General features: G+C 38.3%; 2 protein-coding genes across 2 annotated transcripts; both read right to left on the minus strand.

Moving 5' to 3' along the window:
* Positions 1-607: 607 nt before the first annotated feature.
* Positions 608-6,326, minus strand: LOC126607691 (pyruvate, phosphate dikinase, chloroplastic-like). The gene is made up of 21 exons (XM_050275390.1): positions 6,210-6,326; positions 5,729-5,870; positions 5,572-5,628; positions 5,165-5,398; positions 4,891-5,028; positions 4,541-4,703; positions 4,208-4,443; positions 3,974-4,102; positions 3,685-3,864; positions 3,452-3,589; positions 3,208-3,372; positions 2,953-3,114; positions 2,781-2,870; positions 2,516-2,654; positions 2,159-2,336; positions 1,753-1,882; positions 1,521-1,649; positions 1,259-1,396; positions 1,087-1,164; positions 864-955; positions 608-788 (listed from the first exon to the last, which is right to left on the minus strand). Exons 2-21 carry the CDS (start codon positions 5,852-5,854, stop codon positions 713-715), a joined length of 2,778 nt encoding a protein of 925 aa, XP_050131347.1. The 5' UTR covers positions 5,855-5,870; positions 6,210-6,326; the 3' UTR covers positions 608-712.
* Positions 6,327-7,934: 1,608 nt separating this feature from the next.
* LOC126607690 (pyruvate, phosphate dikinase, chloroplastic-like) lies at positions 7,935-14,305 on the minus strand. The gene is made up of 21 exons (XM_050275388.1): positions 14,138-14,305; positions 13,524-13,824; positions 13,099-13,155; positions 12,600-12,833; positions 12,297-12,434; positions 11,998-12,160; positions 11,664-11,899; positions 11,432-11,560; positions 11,142-11,321; positions 10,907-11,044; positions 10,656-10,820; positions 10,398-10,559; positions 10,225-10,314; positions 9,920-10,058; positions 9,589-9,766; positions 9,208-9,337; positions 8,970-9,098; positions 8,740-8,877; positions 8,522-8,599; positions 8,314-8,405; positions 7,935-8,227 (listed from the first exon to the last, which is right to left on the minus strand). Exons 2-21 carry the CDS (start codon positions 13,809-13,811, stop codon positions 8,185-8,187), a joined length of 2,907 nt encoding a protein of 968 aa, XP_050131345.1. The 5' UTR covers positions 13,812-13,824; positions 14,138-14,305; the 3' UTR covers positions 7,935-8,184.
* Between the last annotated feature and the right edge of the window lie 3,884 nt (positions 14,306-18,189).

Raw genomic sequence — 18,189 nt, forward strand, 5'->3', positions numbered from 1 at the left:
TCAGGTTTTGAATTATTTTTCCACATTTAATTTGTGAATTTGAGTGTGAACAAAATTGTATCATCACACCACCTTTTGTGAATTTGGCGAAAACACATATCATTAGCATGATAGTGAATTATAAGGAAAAGAAACTCTGGTTTCTAGCCTAGTATTTACGAGGAAGCGTATCGATATTGGATTGAACAAAGTTTCAGTAATTTTGTGACGAACACGAATTTCATAAAAGAAGATAGTTACAATATTGACAGGGTACCTATTGGTGGAGAGAAGTGGCAGATCCAAGATTTTGATAGAGGGTGGTCCCAATATAAAAGATTCAAAATTAAAGGGTGTGATATTGGTGGAGAGAGGTGGTGGAGGTCGAAATATGATAACATTGCATGTCTTCTTGTTTTGTAAGGAACTTTGGCAATTTAGACTCTCTTGCAACCTTTTTACATGTTCTAGGAGAACAATACTCAGCATCCCTCCCTCTAAGGAGATTTCTAATTTATACAACTGTTAATTTTAAGTGAGCAGATTCTGCAGATTGCTATATAAATATCATGCATGTGATCAATGCAAACACAGAAATGCAACTTGTACTGTTGTATCAAGTCACGAATTTAACATTAAAATAATTTGTTCCCCAAAGATCAAAGCCGAAGAATTACGATGTCTACTTTATTCTCCGTGTTCTTATAAATTAGTATGAAAAATAAATAAAAATTTACAAGCACAGATTCTCTGTTATGCAGCCTTCCTCAACAGCAACTTGAGCTGCTGCTAGCCTAGCAATAGGTACCCTGTCAAAGAATTTAGGATCAGGAATTTGATCTGGTTATAGGCGTTGTTTATGATAGATGAAAGAAAAAGAGAACCTGAATGGAGAACACGAAACATAGTCTAGTCCGGCCTCTGCAAAAAAGGCAACAGAAGAAGGCTCTCCCCCATGCTCTCCACATATTCCAACCTGTTTATTTATAATCACAGTGCAAAAATATCAGAAGAAGAAAAATCTTGTAACCATATGCAGCATCATCAACATTAAGTTCACACCCAAATTTGTGATAGGATGCTTAAAATCGTTGCAATGCCAGTTACCTTTAAGCTAGGCCTAGCTGCGCGTCCCTTTTCCATGGCCATCTTGATGAGCTGCCCGACACCTCCTTGATCAAGTACCTGCCGTCAAGAAATCAGTTTGAATTATTTTAATGTTCCCTTATAAAACGATTCTGGTGCCATTGGAAAACCCCTATCTGCAATTATGACTAACCTGGAATGGATCGCTTTGAAGAAGGCCTTTGGACAGGTAAATAGGTAGAAACTTGCCCACATCATCTCTACTGTATCCAAAGGTCATTTGGGTGAGATCATTGGTCCCGAAGGAGAAGAAGTCAGCTTCTTTCGCAATCTGTAATAGTTGATAGAAGATAAATATCATATAATTTAGTAGAATATGAACATCATCTTCCTCCTACGGAGGCAAGTTTCAAAAAGTACAAAATAAAAGGGAAAACATATCAATTTAGCCTTACCTCATCTGCAACAAGAGCAGCTCTAGGGATCTCAATCATAGTCCCAACCTTATAGCTCAAGGTGGTACCCATTTCGGAGAACACTTTAACTGCAACACCGTGAATGACCTTCGCTTGATGTCCTAGTTCCTGAAAGACAAACATTCATTCAGGATTATATTTGCATCACCATTTTTTCACAAATAAATAAAGAGAAAGAAGAAAGGGAGGAAAAAGAATTGCAGGATCATGCCTGAGGAGTTCCGACAAGGGGAACCATTATCTCGGGGAAAACTTTGACACCCTGGTTGCTCATTGAGACTGCAGCCTGAAAGATTGCACACGCCTGCATTTCAGTGAGTTCTGGGTACGATATGCCTAGCCTGTTGATTACATCATTACAACCCTTTCATCAATAACAAGGAGATCAACTATTTATCAACTATTTAAGCATATAAACATTCATGTAGCGAAAACATGTGACACCGAGCTATCAAACTTGTGCCATATTTCCTTATAACATTATTGTGGATACAAAGCGATGGGTAACTAATTTTATGGTTTTTCGCTGATTGAAGTTCATCGGTTCAAAGAGCTTTGTTAGAGAAATTTTGAGAAAATTATTTATGAGTTTGTGCGGAGATTGAAGAGCCAACAACCTGCAGCCACGGAAACCAAGCATCGGATTTACTTCTGATAATTTATCAACTCTTGAAAAAACTTCTTCCTCAGTCATGCCAGTCTCTGCAGTTAGTTGGCCAACAATCTGTTCCATGTTACCTTCTGGAAGAAATTCATGAAGTGGAGGGTCTAACAGGCGGATTGTAACCGGAAGACCTGGAAATTCATAAAATTATGTGATAACTAAGCCACTACAACTACAAATATTCAGCAAAATATTGGCAAAATGATAAACAAGTAGATTTAGATCTAAGACTTCCAGATAGTTTTGTCGCAGTCAATGAGGTAAGAATAAGAAAATTTCAAATTCATATATCAACATTTGTGAAAAATACCATCCATTGCACGGAAAATTCCTTCAAAGTCAGATCTTTGATACGGCAGTAAGAGGTCCAATGCCACCTTCCTCTGCTCAGGTGTAGCCGCCATGATCATTTTTCTTACCGCCTTTATTCTATCATCCGAAGCAAAGAACTGTAGCATAAAGACGAGAAATATCAAAAGAGCTCCATTAACACAAAATTGCAACGAAACAAGGCTACAATATTGATAGAACATTACAAATCCAGCCAAACACTTTTAGCAACGGAAAATAGTTACCATGTGCTCTGTCCTGCAAAGTCCAATCCCTTGTGCACCGTTATTTCTTGCAGTTAGTGCGTCTTCAGGTGTGTCAGCATTCGCCATAACCTGTTTCAGCATCGCCACAATTTTTTATAGAGATATTGGAAATGGAACGCGTGAAAAAAAATAAGGCAAGAAAATATGGTACCTTGAGACGCCGGACATTGTCAGCCCAAGACATAAAGGTTTCCAAATCGCCACTAAAAGCCGGAGGAGAAAGTGGCTGTTTTCCTAATATGACTTCACCAGTGGATCCATTGAGCGAAATCCATTCTCCTTCTTTGACCACCGTGTTCCCGATCACAACCAGCTGTTTCATCAATGAACAAAACCCAGTTATGCCATTTTCACTTTCGGTTTTACTGCGGGAGATTGTTTATACAGAGTAAACAATGGAAACAACCTTCTCAGCGTCATTTACTCGGATATCAGCGCAGCCAGAAACACAACATTTGCCCCACCCACGGGCTACAACAGCTGCATGAGATGTCATGCCTCCTCTGGCTGTCAGGATCCCTGCAGCTGCATGCATACCCCCAACATCTTCGGGGCTAGTTTCAGTCCTTACCTATATATGCACAACTCATAGTGTGTCGGAAAGAGAAAAAAGTTAACAGTGAATAAGATGAACATGGATCAAATTTTACCAAGATGACACTCTTTCCTTGTGCCTGCCATGTTTCGGCATCCTCAGCACTGAACACGACTGTCCCTACAGCTGCTCCTGGAGATGCAGGCAATCCAGTGGCGATGACTTTGTTTTTGTAAGCGGTTGGATTCTCAAACTGATCAGACAAATATATACAGAAGAAGTCAAAAATCCTTAGTGTGTTTATACATGGATACATTGATAACGCATATGCATGTCTGGCCTAAATACCTGTGGGTGAAGAAGTTGGTCAAGGTGCTGTGGTTCCACCATCTTGATTGCTGTGCGCTTATCCACGAGCCCCTCATTAGCCATGTCCACAGCTATCTTAATCGCTCCTTTTCCAGTACGCTTTCCAACGCGGCATTGCAACATCCACAACCTATTTTCTTGGACCGTAAACTCGATGTCCTGCAAATTTTCCCCATGCTTATTTTCCTAAAACCATATGTTCTGATAACCAAAAAACTGTGAATGAAATACTGAAAGGAATAAAACACATGGAAATGAAAAATCTTGCCATCATATCTTTGTAATGTTTTTCTAGAATTTCACAGTTCTCCACAAGCTCCTTGTAAGCTTCTGGCATGCAATTTTTCATAGCATCCACGTCTTCTGGTGTCCTGATCCCGGCAACTACATCTTCTCCCTGTTCAATTCCAATTTTGGAGCTACTAATTAAACCCTAACAAAAAAGTCTATATTGTTGTCGACATAGAAAGAGAAGTTAGGTATATATAGTGGTATCAAAAACCTGAGCATTGACTAGAAACTCGCCATAAAGCTTCCTTTCACCGGTGCTTGGATTCCTAGTGAACAGAACACCTGTCCCTGAAGTATTTCCCATGTTCCCGAAAACCATGCATTGAATGCTAACCGCGGTTCCCTTCAAACCAGTTATCTGATTGATGCTCCGGTATTTAATGGCCCTTTGGCTGTCCCAAGAATCAAAAACTGCTTTAACAGCCAAGATAAGCTGTTGTTTTGGATCTGCAGATATACACGGGGACAAGGACATGTAAACATACAGAGTTGTGCTACGCAGAAGTGGAAACTACGAAGAAGTTTTTGGCGGTTTGATTTGTACCTGAAGGGAACTTTTTACCCGTTGTTTCGAGATAAACATTTTTGTATTGTTCTACCAGCTCTTTAAGATCAGAAGCTGTTAGCTTTGTATCAAGCTCAACTCTTTTTTTACGTTTTAGTTTTTCCAATTTCTCCTCGAATGATGAGTGTGGAATTCCCATAACCTTCAAATGTATAATTGATTAATTCAGATTGCATCTTGAAACAGAAAAGATAAGGTTGAATTTATTAAGGCAAAGTTTAGATAAAAACTAGAAATTAGGCCCGCTCATTGCTACAGGAACCAGTTTAGATAAAAATATCTAGTTTAGACACATAAACATTGTGAAATGCATCAATAAAACCACTTACAACATCACCAAACATGTCCAGGAACCGTCTGTAAGAGTCATATGCAAAGCGCTCTCCACTTTTTGCGGCCAAACCAGCAACCACCTTGTCATTGAGCCCAAGGTTGAGGACAGTGTCCATCATGCCAGGCATGGAAATCTACGTACGTAGCTCAAAATCAGTTGGTGCACGACGTAAATTCATTATTGTTAAACAGATTGTTGTCAAACGTGCCATTTCTAAAATAACTACATAAGCCATTACGGCTGTAAATTGTAATTGAAAGAACTCTTACCGCGGCACCAGAGCGAACAGAGACAATCAGAGGCTTGGAAGGATCTCCAAGAACAGCACCAATGTCCTCCTGCACAATCTCCAAGCCCTCTAATATCTCCTCCCACAAACCTAGAGGTAAGTCTTTGCCATTGAGCTGATACTCTTGGCATGCTTCTGTTGATATAGTAAGTCCAGGCGGGACGGATAGCCCAATGCTAGCCATTTCTGCCAGGTTTGCACCTTTCCCTCCCAACTAAAAGGCATAGGCATGATGAACACGGAATTCAGATTCTATGATTAAATCGAACATGTAGATCAACGGACAAGTACCAATTGAACAATTCTGTTATGTTGCATAAACATATGTCCGATTGGTATCAAATTTAAACTCCTCTTGCCAAATCGGGAAAGTGAATTAAAACTTACCAATGACTTCATGCCTTTGTTTCCTTCACTCTTTCCTTTTCCGAAAGTAAATACTCGCTGTAGAAACAAAGGAGAAGCCTTTCAGGAACTAGAGGCACCATGAACAATATGTTTGCACGTACTTCATAACTAGCCTAAATTGATCGTGATATAGTACCTTTATGCTTGGTGGTGCACTTGGAACTGCAACTGGGGACAGAACGGCTCCGGGCTCATACTTCTTCAGGATTGGATTCGTGATCCCGTTTAATTCTTCGGGGTTGGCTTTCACAGTGGGCGGCATTTTTATACTTTCTCTGCTTTAGAAACCCAAGTAAATATTACAATGAATGTTTCATTGATCAGTAATAATCAACTTCCAAGAAATATGAAATACTTAAAATCTTAATAGAAATCATACTAATTAGATTCGAAAAAGGAATTGTTATAAGCACTGCAAAATAGTCATCACGTACTCCCTAACCTTGATATTTTTCATTAGGGAGGAGTACTCCCCAACCTTGATATTTTTCATTGGGGAGGAGTACATGATCGACTGTTTTAGAGTGTCAATAACAGCTCTTGAAAAGGAATTTTCTATGGATCAAAGAGTGAAACAGAATTCAAAGTCATATGATCAAATATGCAAATATACATACCTGCCGAAGATTGAACTTCTTTTCTTTTCAGAAGAACAGTCGAGAACTACTTGCAAAAGTTGCAAAGAGATCTTGAGCTCCAATTCTTGCTTTGTTGTGACTTTAATGGTGTGATATTATCTACTACATCGTGACACGTGCCGATGACATGTCACGTCTAATGGCTCACTATTGTAATTATCTTCTTTTTTTTCATTAAACACTCTAAAAGTTTGGAATGTTATCTACTACTATTTTGTTGTAAAGTGCAATATTAAAAGCTTTTGTAGTTCACCACAAGCTAAAAACAGAGATCTACATCAGGGTGTAGTCAATTTGACTAAACCAGCTCTTATCGTTTGGATATGAATAATTTTTTTTCCTTTAATATTAATACATTTTTATTAAATGAAAAAAAGTCGTTATTATTGTTGACACAGTAGACTTGGCAAACTCCCGAGTCCAAAGCTGTTATGATATAATTTCTGGCCAAAGAAGATTTACTGTGGCGCCGGTTCCTCCTCCTCCTCCGGAGAAAATCTGAAACCAAAGAGCTCATGCCACGTAAATATGGATATACATTGCTGCAACGCCTACAAGCTAGTATGAGTGTTAGACATTGTTCAAGAATGTGGCATTTAGAAAAGGAAGGGAGGAGGTGTGAGGTGGCGAAAGCGGAGATGTAAGGTGGAGCCATGGCTGCCGAAGAAGCTGAAGTCTCGGCGGCCGATCAAAAAGAGCTCCGAGACACCCAAGGCAGTGGCGCTTCGGGCGAGCCTTCCCACGTTGTGCGTCTTAGCTATATTGTTGTGCACCACAGACAGTAGCACTCTACCTCTCCCAGATCCTGCGTAAAGCAAGAGCCTTGTGCACTGGATACGACCTTTATGTTTATTTATTTACTTTCTTTTATATTTCACCAAAACCCTAAACCCCGCTGGTTTTCTTTTTTTTTTTTTTTTATACCAAAAAAGAGGGGAAACTAGATTTGATGACAATTTATATTACTCTTCACTTTGATGCTTATAGGTTAGAATCTTGCGCAAACTATCATATTAGTTCAATTTGAGTATATTCTTCTTAAATTTGGAAGTTTCAAGATCGAGTCCCTGTCCTTATATATGAAACATATGATTAGAGGAGTAAACCGAAGAAGTGGATGGAAATGTACTATGAATTTCATTCTTAGTTGCAAGGCTTAGAATTTTCAGCGTAGAACTTCATATTCTCAACGGCCATGAACACTATTTATAAGAATTGAAGAAAATTAAAACTGCAAGAACATAACTAATTGACAAGCGATAATTTTTGAAACTTTATTGGTTGCTGACAAGCTAATACAAACATATAAAAACCTTAAGCACCACTCTGTCAATGTGAATTCAGAAATCTGAATATGAATAACAAGCTACACTTCCTTTTGATATGCTTCTGTAGGAATCGCCTCTGCTTATAAGTGCTTCAAACTTTGTGCTGTTGGAGGCCTTCTAGCAAACAACATGTCATATATATTACTACCATTGTCCTCCGCACCAAGTTAATTTTAATTACTGAAGATATCAAGTTTGATCTGTTCGAATCTCATGTAGCATTTTCGACATGTTCTAGAAACAATATGAAGCAGCCCTCTAGGGATGTTTGAGTATACAGCAATTCTTGAGTTCTAAGTGTCTGCAGATTATGCAGATTGCTCTATATATATCTGATCAATCCAAATACATATGCAACTTGTACAGTTGTACCAAGTGACACGTTTAACATTAGAGAGAATTTATTCCCAAAAGATTGAAGCCGAATAAGTATTCACATTTCTAATTTATTTTTATCCTTGTTCTTTATCAAGTAATATGAACATATATATATATATATATATATATATATATATATTTTTTATTTCCCCTATATTTTGGTTTCTATATAATGATAAAGGATTTGTATAAACAACAGAAAACTGCATTTATTTACAAGTGCAGAGTCGCTGGTTATGCAATCTTTCTCACACGGCAACTTGAGCAGCTGCTAGCCTAGCAATAGGTACCCTGTCAAAGAATTTAGGTTCAGGAATTTGATCAGGTTATAAAAGTAGTTTATGCAGACTAAATAAGATAGATAAAAGCAAACGAACCTGAATGGAGAACACGAAACATAGTCTAGTCCGGCCTCTGCAAAGAATGCAACAGAAGAAGGCTCCCCACCATGCTCTCCGCATATTCCAACCTGTTAGTATAATTACCAGAAAAATAAAAAATCTTGTGACTGTATGACACATTGTCGATATAAATTGACACCCCAATTTGTGATAGAATGCTCAAAATCTATGCATTTCCTGTCACCTTTAAGCTAGGCCTAGATGCGCGACCCTTTTCCGTGGCCATCTTGATCAGCTGCCCAACACCTCTTTGATCAAGTACCTGAAAGCAGTGCATTTTGACTGTTAGTGTCGATTTTTTTTTTTTTTTTTTTTTAATTCCCTTGTAAGATGATTCTGGTGCTATTGGGGAAAAACCTATCTACAACGAAGCCTGCATGGACTTGCATAAATGTGACTAACCTCAAATGGATCGCTTTGAAGGAGGCCTTTCGCAAGGTAGATAGGTAGAAACTTGCCCACATCATCTCTACTGTAGCCAAATGTCATTTGTGTGAGATCATTGGTCCCGAAGGAGAAGAACTCTGCTTCCTTCGCAATCTATCATTGATAAAAGAAAAAATAGGACGATGAATATAGTTTTATTCAGTCTACTTTTAAACAACGAAGTCAACCTATCAATTTAGCCTTACCTCATCTGCAACCAGAGCAGCTCTAGGGATCTCAATCATAGTCCCAACCTTATAACTCAAGGTAGTACCCATCTCGGAGAACACTTTGACCGCAACACTGTGAATGAGTCTCACTTGATGTCCTAGTTCCTGAAAGGCAAAAATTTCATTCAGGACTCACTTTCCATCACTTCACATTTATTTTGCAAATAAATAGAGAGAACGAAGAAAGGGAGGAACAAGAATTGTAGGATCATGCCTGAGGTGTTCCGACAAGGGGAACCATTATCTCGGGGAAAACTTTGACACCCTGGTTGCTTATTGAGACTGCAGCTTGAAAGATTGCGCGCGCCTGCATTTCGGTGAGTTCTGGGTATGATATCCCTAACCTGTTAAAACATCAGAACAAACCTTTCATCAATAACAAAGAGATCGTATTTGTGCATCTTTGAACTTCTTCACTTAACATGTTTTGTGAGTGAAATAAAACTGAATGCTGAATAAGACAAGAAATGATGCATGTGAAGCTAACTGACAAATTGAATGAAGTTCATCAGTTAAGGACGTTTTCCGGAACAATCAAAATTTGAGTAAATCTTTAGATTAGAGAGCCCATGTGACGAATGAAGAGCCGCCAAACCTGCAGCCACGGAAACCAAGCATGGGGTTTACTTCTGATAATTTCTCAATTCTTGAGAATACTTCATCCTCAGTCATGCCAGTCCCAGCAGTTAGTTCGCCGACAATCTGTTCTAAGTCACCTTCTGGAAGAAATTCATGAAGTGGAGGGTCTAACAGGCGGATTGTTACCGGAAGACCTGACATTATGATAGATAGCCAACAATTACAAATGTAACGAAAAATGTAGATTAATTTTTAAACGCATAGCCTCAGAGCCTAACAATCCTTGAGAATTTTGTTGTATTTGTGGTCCATGAGGTGAAATTACTAGCAAACTTCAAAGCGTTTACCATCCATTGCCCTGAAAATTCCTTCAAAGTCAGATCTTTGATACGGTAGTAAGAGGTTCAGTGTCGCCTTCCTCTGTTCAGTTGTAGCTGCCATGATCATTTTTCTTACCGCCTTTATTCTATCATCCGAAGCAAAAAACTAGAACATAAAAAAACAAAAAGAAATATCAGAAGACACCTATAACATGGCACAATTTGTTAACACGAAATAGAAAGCAAACAAAACTTCAACAGTGATAGATCTTGCAGCAAACCATAAAACTTTACACATCCAACTAAACACTTTAGTAAGTAAAAGTAGTTACCATGTGCTCTGTCCTGCAGAGTCCAATCCCTTCCGCACCGTTATTTCTTGCTGTTAGCGCATCTTCAGGTGTGTCCGCGTTTGCCATAACCTATAATAGCATTACCACACAACTTTTTATAGAGAAATGCTAGTGGTAACAATGAAAACCATAATACACAAACAAAATGGTACCTTGAGACGCCTGACTTTATCAGCCCAAGACATGAAGGTCTCCAAATCGCCACTTAAAGCGGGAGGAGAAAGTGGCTGTTTTCCTAATATGACTTCGCCTGTGGATCCGTTGAGTGAAAGCCATTCTCCTTCATTGACCACTGTATTCCCGATCACAATCAGCTGTAAATCATCAATGAACAAGCCAAATTATGTCATTTTCTCTTTAGAATTTACAACAACTGATAATGTTTATAAAGAGAAAACAATGGAAACCACCTTCTCAGCGTCATTTACTCGGATGTCAGCACAGCCAGAAACACAACATTTACCCCACCCACGGGCTACAACGGCTGCATGAGATGTCATGCCACCTCTAGCTGTCAAGATCCCTGCAGCAGCATGCATACCCCCAACATCTTCGGGGCTAGTCTCCGTTCTTACCTATGAATATGTACAACAGCAATTCGTAATGATGAAACAGGGCCATGGCTCCACATATTCCAGGACAAAAAGAACATTTAGCTTACCAGGATGACACTCTTTCCTTGCGCATGCCATGCTTCAGCATCATCAGCACTGAATACGACTGTCCCTACAGCTGCTCCTGGAGATGCCGGTAATCCAGTGGCGATCACTTTGTCTTTGTAAGCGGTTGGATTCTCAAACTAGTCAGACAAAATTATACATAAGGAAGTCATAAATCCATCGGTACATTATACAGATCAGCCTATGATATGTGAACTTAGAAATAAGCATAAATACCTGTGGGTGAAGAAGTTGGTCAAGGTGCTGTGGTTCCACCATCTTGATTGCCGCAGGCTTATCCACAAGCCCTTCGTTCACCATGTCTACAGCTATCTTAACCGCACCTTTACCAGTACGCTTTCCAGTGCGGCATTGTAACATCCACAACCTATTTTCTTGGACTGTGAACTCGATGTCCTGCAAATGTACCCCATGTTTTAGTTCTACAAAAACATGTGTTCCCATGAACCGGAAAATGTGAATGTAATGCTGATAGGAATATCATATATGGAAATGATAACTCTTACCATCATATCTTTGTAATGCTTTTCTAGAATTTCACAGTTCTCCACAAGCTCCTCGTAAGCTTCTGGCATACAATTTTTCATAGTATCCAAGTCTTCTGGCGTCCTAATGCCGGCAACTACATCTTCTCCCTGTTCAATTCCGTTATGCAGTTACTTTCACAAAACCATGGGAAAAATAATGTCTATTACTATCGACTTAGAAGGAGAAGTTTGGTATAGTTGTATCAAATACCTGAGCATTGATTAAAAATTCGCCATAAAGCTTCCTTTCTCCGGTGCTTGGATTCCTAGTGAACAAAACACCTGTCCCTGAAGTATTTCCCATGTTCCCGAAAACCATGCATTGAATGTTAACTGCGGTTCCCTTCAAACCAGTTATCTGATTGATGCTCCGGTATTTATTGGCCCTTGGACTGTCCCATGAATCAAAAACTGCTTTGATAGCCAACAGTAGCTGTTGTTTTGGATCTGCAGATATCCATGGGGACAAGTACAAATTAACATAAAGAGGTGCGCTATGAAAATGTGGAAAAACATGAAGAAGTTGTCGGCGTTTTACTTTGTACCTGAAGGGAACTTTTCACCCGTGGTTTCAAGGTACACATTTTTGTATTGTTCTACCAGTTCTTTAAGATCAGAGGCTGTTAGCTTTGTGTCAAGCTCAACTCCTTTTGTACCTTTTAGTTTTTCCAACTGCTCCTCAAATGATGAGTGTGGAATTCCCATAACCTTCAAACGTAAAACTTTTGAATTCAGAATATGTCTTGAAACAGAAAAGATAAGGTTGAAATTATTATGCCAAATTGAGAAAATTTCAATATTTAGACACATGAACATTATGAAATGCCTCGATAAAACCACTTACAACATCTCCAAACATGTCTAGAAAACGTCTGTACGAGTCATAAGCAAAGCGCTCTCCACTTTTTGCGGCCAAACCAGCAACCACCTCATCATTCAGTCCAAGGTTGAGGACAGTGTCCATCATACCAGGCATGGAAATCTAGGTATACACAGCGAAAATCAGTTGGTGTACGACATAAACTAATTTTTATTAGACAGATTGTAGTAAATGCGCCATTGCTTAAAATTACATAAATGTGTCTCCATATGTGCCCTTGTGAACTAATGCTACAACAGCTGTGATTGGAACTGAAAGAACTCTTACCGCAGCACCAGAGCGAACGGAGAGGAGGAGAGGCTTGGCAGGGTCACCGAGAATAGCACCCATGTCCTTCTGCACACTCTCTAAGCCCTCTAATATCTCGTCCCACAGACCTTGTGGTAAATCTTTGCCATTCAGCTGATACTCTTGGCATGCTTCTGTTGAAATAGTAAGTCCAGGTGGGACGGATAGCCCAATGCTAGCCATTTCTGCCAGGTTTGCACCTTTCCCTCCCAACTACAATGATGAACACAGAATTCAATTTCTATGACTAAATCGAACACTTAGATCAATGAAAAAGTACAAATTGAAAAAAAATTCTAAGACTAAATCAAACATGTAGATCAATGGATGAGTGCAAATTGAACAATTCCGTTATGTAGCATAAACATATGTTCGACTGAGATGAACGAAAAACTCCTCATCCAAACCAGGCAAAACTAAAATGCTAGAATTTCCATTTCTCATACTGGTAGCATGTCGAAAGTGAAGTAAAAGTTACCAATGACTTCATGGCCTTGTTGCCTTCAGTCTTTCCTTTTCCAAAAGTAAATACTCGCTGCAGAAACAAAACAGAAACCGTTCAGGAACTAGAGGCACCATGAACAAAATGCTTGTACATAGTTCAGATTGCCAGTCAAATTGATCATGATATTGTTATGAGTTTAGAGTGCGCAATCCGATAGTTGTGAGGTTTTACACAAAAGGCCTTGATGAAATTATTAGTAGAAGTGAAACGGAACCACTTAATAAGCTCTATTTAATTTTTGTCAGGTTTCCGAAACAGGACTTTACAATTTTTAACGTCACAAACTATTCTAATACCAAGTCAAAACTAAAGTATGGAGAAATCCAAGATCTTGCAAGGATTAGAATAATCCGAGGAGGGATTTTTATCTTTTGAATAAAAGGATGCAATATAAGTACCTTTCTGGTTGTTGGTGCAGTCTGATCTGCAACTGGGGACAGAACAGCTTTTGCTTCAATGTGTCCTGGCTCGTTCTTCTTAGGGTTTGGGTTTGTGATAGCGTTTATAATTTGCATCTGCTGCGAGTGACAGCGCTTGAGGACAACTCGACCGGACGAGTTGAGGCCATGGAAGGAAGCGTTTTCTCTAACAAGATCAAATTGATCCACATATGTTCCCTTGAACAATCTCTGCCTATAAACCTCAGGTGGAGTCCTTATAAGCATGCCTTTCACAGTGGATGACATTTTTATACTCTCTCTGCTTGAGAAACCCAAGTAAATATTACCAATGGATACAAATCATACTACAATCTTTAACTGATCAGTGATCAGTACTAATTTAATTCCAAGCAATAAAAAATAATCTTAAAAAAAAATTCGAAAAGAGAATCGTTATTAGCACTACAAAATAATCATCCTCCACTCCTCCGTCTCTTGTATTAACACTTGTCTCAATGCATGATCGGCGGCTATTTTAGAGTGCCGATAACAGCTTGCAGAAATAACTTGTTATGGATCAAACAGTGAAACAGAATCCGAAATCATTTGATCAAATATGCACACACACATACCTGCTGAAGACAGAAGTGCTTTTCTGATCAGAAGAAGACGAGAGTTTCTACTTGCAAAAGTTGCAAAGAGATGATGAGGTCTAGAGCTTCTTCAGACAAGCAAAAATGGCGGTTGGTGTTGTCTTTGTTTTGTAACTGGTGTGATGAGCGACATGAGTGGACCAAATTCTAGCGCTAAATCAGCTTTTAAAACTGCCCATTCACAATTATTTGTGCCAATAAAATTGTGGAAAATAATCGAATACCAATCATTTTGTTGTGAAAAGTAATATTAAGAGTTTTTTTTTTTTAAGTTTACGATTGGTTGAAAACGGAGATATAGATCCCGCCGCAATTAAGTTGTTCTTGTGGTTTGGATAATGAGTAACTTATTTGATGCGACTGATTTTATTTTGGTGTACCGTTTGACGTGCATGCTAAAATATACTATCATCTTACGTGATATAGAAACTTTGTTAACAAGAGATTAGTCTGTTTGTGCCCAAATACCTTTTATATTTAAAAAACAAATAATATCGCAATGATGTTGTCTAAAAAGATAAAATGAAAATATGGCACACATTTCGACGACCACATCTTTAAGGAAGAGACGATACGAGGGGTATTTTAAGCATTTCAAGTTGCTAAGAAAATGAGAAGAAAAAAAAGATAAGTAATGTTATTCATACCATGTTTTTGTATCATATTTTCATACTATCTTAGATGATATTTGATGTGGACATCCACATCATTTGAATTAATCATTTTTTTAATTTAGGTTATTATTTAATAAACTAATAATTAATAAAAACTAGTTAATTAAATGATGATTGTGGTATACGAGGAGTATTTCTTATTCATTTCTTTGGGTTTTGCACATTTTTCAAATGATATGGTTGTCTACATTAGATACCACCTAAGATGATATAGAAATGTAATATAAAAATATGGTATAAATATCATTATTCAAAAAAGAGAGATTGGAGGGAGTCAGTTATTGTGGTTGACTTGGCAAACTCCCGAGCCCTAGTCTGTTAATACAAATGCAGACCAAAATAGATTGTTACGGTGGATACATTTTTTATTATAATCGAAACACGAGAGGTATACTATGTATTTTTATATAAGTGGTGGAAAATTTTATTTTTTAAGTTATTCACTTTTTAACACACATATCCCATTATTTTTATAATGATACATGGTGTACCATCCAGTATACCGGTCACACTGAAAAATTTCTCATTACTGTGGGGCCCGTTTCCTCCTCCACGAGAGATTTTATACCATTTCTTTTGCTGATAAAGTTCGAAACATGAGACGAAACATCATATGTCATTATAAAGATATTAGGAAAAAAAATTCAATTGTATAATGACATATAATGTTATTATGTATTCTTGATATTTTAAAATAATATATCTCTCATCTAAGAGAAACTTTTCAGTGTGGTTGGAACACGAAATGATACATCACGTGTTACTATTCAAATTGTGAAATTTATGTGTTAAAAAATTAATAATTTAAAAAATAAAATTTTCTACCACTTATATAAAAACACGTGGTATACCATTTCAATTACAATAAAAAGTTTCTCTGCCTCCACCACCGGAGAAAACCTGAATCCAAAGATCTCATGCCACGTGGCTCGAGGGTGGACAATCGTCACCATGGACTCTTTCTTTTCTTATCCTCACATACATGTGGCAGTCCCCTCACAATCAACTTTTTAATGATTAAAATTACAAAGAAAATAAAAGAGGCATTCTTTCTTCAAAATATAGCAAGGGTGACAATTTGTGTAAGGGTAAATTACATTTTACCCCTTCAGATTTGGGGCCGATTTCATTTCCTTATAATATCTTTAAAATATTTCAATTTCATACATTCATTGGAAAATCCGTTAAGTGGTGACGTGGCAAATATGGGATCCAAATTTGTGTTGATGTGGTTGCCAAATTTGTGCCATGTGGCAATTTTTTTTTATACATTAAAAATATTATAATAATTTACCCTATTATAAGAAAAATAAAAAATAAAAAACCCATCTTCTTCCCCGAGCCCTTCCCTTTCCCTCCAACCCAAACACCTCATCCCACCCCACCCCCGCCACCAAGCCTATTCCCCATCCACAAAACCTAGCCTATTCCCCTTCACCAAAACCCCCAAAATTCCATCCCTCCCGCCCACCCAACCCTCCCTCCCTTCTCTCTCCACGGCTGCTGCGCAAAATACAAACCCAAATTGAAAAACCCGATCTGGCACAAGCTCTTGTTCAAGCCATCACTTATGTCATTGGTCTCTCCGGAGAAGATGACGGTGTTTCTCGAACTGGATAACACCTTGGTGCACACACAGGATCGACGGAAGTTAGGGGCGAGGATCGACAGAGAAATTCGATTTCATATTGCGGTCGAGGATTGACGAAATTAGGGGCAAAGAGTGGGTGCAAAGGAGAGAAGAAAGCCAAGGAATTTTAGGGGTTTTGGGAAGGTGAAAAGGCTTAGTGGCGGATTGGGTATCGGGAAGGGGAAGGTGGGTGGGTTAATCAGATTCAAAGGCAACAGTAGAGCAGTAGAAGCATACAAACCTTCGAACCCAAGACCATGACACACCATCAAACCCAAAACCAAGAGGTGTGATGCAGGAGCACTTCACCATCAGGGTGGGAAGAGGGTTGGTGGGAATGTGGGTGGGTTGGGGGGGGGGGGGAAGATGGGTTCTGGGTTTGGATTTTTTTTTTTTTCTTTAATAACTTTTCTTTAATTAATTATTTTTAAATATATAAAAAAATTATTTTTTTGCCACGTGACACAAATTTAACAGTCACGTCAGCCCTTAATGGATCAATGAATGAAAAATGTAATAGAGGTACTCTATTGAAATAAAATAGTAGGTGAGGTATGAAAGTAAAAATTTTTGAAGACGTATGAGGTTGCAATAGACCTCAAACTTGAGGTGACAAAGTGTAATTTACCCTTTGTGTTACTAAGTCATGTCGTTTTGTATTCTGATGTTGGTCTGCTAAGTGTTGTGTTTATGTTAGTCAAGTTTTCTATTCGTGCCGTTTTATTAAAACGAGAAGAATAAAAAAAATACAATTAAAATATAAGAGCGCACAAAGTTAAAAAAGTGCAAAAAGTGAAAAAAATTGTAATAAACTTCTTGTTTAAGTGTGATTGTGTAAATCCTAGATTAGATTTAATTCTAGTTATTCTTTCCTATATGGACTTGTATTCCTTGGAGGAGAAGATTTATTCTCTCTCTTATTACTATAAATAAAGGCACTGCGTAGGGGGAATAACACATCATCTACACATTCTTCTACATATCCCTACAAACGCATCTCTCTCCCTGTCGCTGGCCCCCTTCCCTTGTCAAATAAAATAGGTTACAACACATTATCAGCACGCTCCTACCGTTGCGCTTAGGAATCTAACGTGGAAGCTTTCTGCATCAAACTAGTTCACCAATATCATCACACAATCAGGTTCTTCCAAAACAACAGTTTTTATCTCGATATTTTTGCAGCCCTGATAGCATAAACATTTACCATAATGCATGACCCAACTTTACGTTTTTCGAATTTTAGATTCTACATAAATTGTGTATGCATTATATCCATAATTGTTGAATTATATGAATTTGATATTGCCATGAATTGCATCAAATATATGTTCATTCATTAAATTATATGTTGAATATGAATTGAATTAATTGAAAGAAAAAAAAAACTCGAAAACTCCTTGGGTTTTTCGAACCCATAACCCAACCTGCTAGCCCAAGCCTGCAGCTTGTCACTGAGTTGTGAAACCATAGAGCCGAAGCCATTGGCTCCTAGTTTTGAAACCCAGAAAACCTGACGCCTTCAATGGCGTTTCCACCATCACAGATGGGCCTGCAGCCCAACCTTGACCTTGGTCACCATCCCAACGGCTTAAAGCTCGTCCACCAACGTAGATTGACCGAGATTCTTTCGAATCTCATCGAATTTTTCAATTTTCCGATTTGAATTTTTTAGGTTTTGGTTGAAACGTTGAGATTACTCTATCTCCATTCATATTCGTGATCCTCAT

This window comes from Malus sylvestris, chromosome 16, assembly GCF_916048215.2.
Source record: "Malus sylvestris chromosome 16, drMalSylv7.2, whole genome shotgun sequence".
Lineage (NCBI taxonomy): Eukaryota > Viridiplantae > Streptophyta > Magnoliopsida > Rosales > Rosaceae > Malus > Malus sylvestris.

What these genes read in the sequence shown, in the direction of transcription:
- LOC126607691 (XM_050275390.1), bottom strand. Translation starts at nt 5,854, where the DNA reads ATGCCGCCCACTGTGAAAGCCAACCCCGAAGAATTAAACGGGATCACG. An exon ending in ACAATGTCCGGCGTCTCAAG is followed by an intron (nt 2,871 to 2,952) that starts GTACCATATTTT and finishes ATGCTGAAACAG; the next exon opens with GTTATGGCGAATGCTGACAC. An exon ending in GTTTCGTGTTCTCCATTCAG is followed by an intron (nt 789 to 863) that starts GTTCTCTTTTTC and finishes ATTCTTTGACAG; the next exon opens with GGTACCTATTGCTAGGCTAG.
- LOC126607690 (XM_050275388.1), bottom strand. Translation starts at nt 13,811, where the DNA reads ATGTCATCCACTGTGAAAGGCATGCTTATAAGGACTCCACCTGAGGTT. An exon ending in AATTTTTAATCAATGCTCAG is followed by an intron (nt 11,561 to 11,663) that starts GTATTTGATACA and finishes GGAATTGAACAG; the next exon opens with GGAGAAGATGTAGTTGCCGG. An exon ending in ATAAAGTCAGGCGTCTCAAG is followed by an intron (nt 10,315 to 10,397) that starts GTACCATTTTGT and finishes ATGCTATTATAG; the next exon opens with GTTATGGCAAACGCGGACAC.